This window comes from Colobus angolensis, unplaced genomic scaffold, assembly GCF_000951035.1.
Source record: "Colobus angolensis palliatus isolate OR3802 unplaced genomic scaffold, Cang.pa_1.0 Scaffold34, whole genome shotgun sequence".
Classification (NCBI taxonomy): Eukaryota; Metazoa; Chordata; class Mammalia; order Primates; family Cercopithecidae; genus Colobus; species Colobus angolensis.
In genome coordinates this window covers 5,900,182-5,901,702 of record NW_012116710.1, presented here as the reverse complement: position 1 = coordinate 5,901,702, position 1,521 = coordinate 5,900,182, and the positions used below count along the sequence as shown (strand labels likewise).

Sequence of the window (1,521 nt, the reverse complement as noted above, 5' to 3'; positions counted from 1 at the left end):
GCCTCCCAAAGTGCTGGGATTACAGGCTTGAGCCATCGCGCCCAGCCCACATTTTTTTTTTTAAACAGACAGGGTTCTCTCTGTCGCCCAGGCTGGAGTGTAGTGGCCAATCATGGTTCACTGCAGCCTTGAACTCCTGGGCTCAAGCGATCCTCCCACCTCAGTCTCCCAAGTAGCTGGGACTACAGATGCTTGCCACCACACATGACTAAGATCTTTTCCTTTTTTCCTAAGAGGAAGAGGTCTCACTATGTTTCCTAGGCTGGTCCCAAGCTCGTGACCTCAAGTGATTCTCCCGCCTCAGTCTCTCAAATTGCTAAGACTACAGGTGTGAGCCCCCACACCCAGCCTCAGTTCTGCCTCTTTACAGGTAGCAACTCATTTACACCTCACCATGAGGTTGCACTAATATTACCCCATTATCCAGATGAGGAGGCTGAGGCCAGAGAGGTTAAGCCACTTGCCCAAGATCAGGCAGCAGGTACATAGCAAAGATGGGATTCTAACCCATTCGGTCTGGTTGCCCAGGGTCCAGAGTCCAAGCTCTTGCCCTGACAGTGGAAGGATCCTAATCAAAGATTGGGAGGCAGCCATCCTGGTGGGGAAGAGGAGAGGAGGGATGGAGAAGGGGCTGGGTAATCCAGCTGTTATCGCTCATCCACTGGTTCCTTCCAAAACGGGCTCTGAGGCCTGCTGTGCACGAACAAACAAATGTACCAGGTCCCAGAAACGAAACAGAGATGCAATGAACAAGGACAGCAGCAGCCCCCTTTGGAGAGCAGGAGAGCACTCACTGTGGGCTGGGCACTGTGATCATTCCGCACACTTCCAGGTGTACCATGGCCTGTACTTCCCATTCCACAGAGGCAGATGACAGAGGCTCGGGAGAAATGAGCCACCTGCTTAGGGGCTCACGGTGGGGATTCCTGAACCCTCAAACAATGAAGCACCACTGGGCCTCGCTGGGAGAGACGTAGAAAGAGGTGAGGAACACTTACCTGGGTAAGACAGATGGACTTGCTCTGGGGCAGCGCTGGGGGCCCCTGGGGACCCCTGGACTCCCAAGGAGAACAGCAGGAGTAGAGAGCAACAGGACCAGTAGCCAGGAAGGGGGTGCATGGTGGTGGGGTGGTGACCGCAGATAGGGGAAAAGTGGAGGGACTGAGATCACCTCCCCACAGGTACAGCAGGAAGGGCTGGGAGATTGGGGAATGGAGGATGATCTGGTAGTCCTCTGGGGGACAGAGGCAGGAGGGCAGGGAGGTCTCCTTCAAGACAGGTGGTTATCCAGACGCTGGAGAGAGAAACCAAAAATAAGAATGGCTAAGGAGCAGCAGCAGAGCTCTCTGAGCCTCACTCACAGTGTGCCAACTGCTTGACATAGATGAACTCACGGAAGCCTCATGACATTGCTATGAGGTGGTGGCTGTGAGCATCGTCATCCCCATATCACAGATGAGGAAACTGAGCAGCTGAGTGATTCAACTGCACAGCCAGGATGCGATGGAGCCAGGATGAACC

General features: G+C 54.2%; 1 protein-coding gene across 1 annotated transcript in view; it reads right to left on the bottom strand.

Moving 5' to 3' along the window:
• LOC105519145 (iron/zinc purple acid phosphatase-like protein) overlaps positions 1 to 1,291 on the bottom strand; it is a 38,032-nt gene extending 36,741 nt beyond the window's left edge. The window contains exon 1 of the mRNA XM_011952415.1: positions 999 to 1,291. Within this exon, the coding sequence (XP_011807805.1) occupies positions 999 to 1,119 (121 nt within the window). The 5' untranslated portion in view covers positions 1,120 to 1,291. The remainder of the gene's footprint in view (positions 1 to 998) is intronic.
• Positions 1,292 to 1,521: the final 230 nt, after the last annotated feature.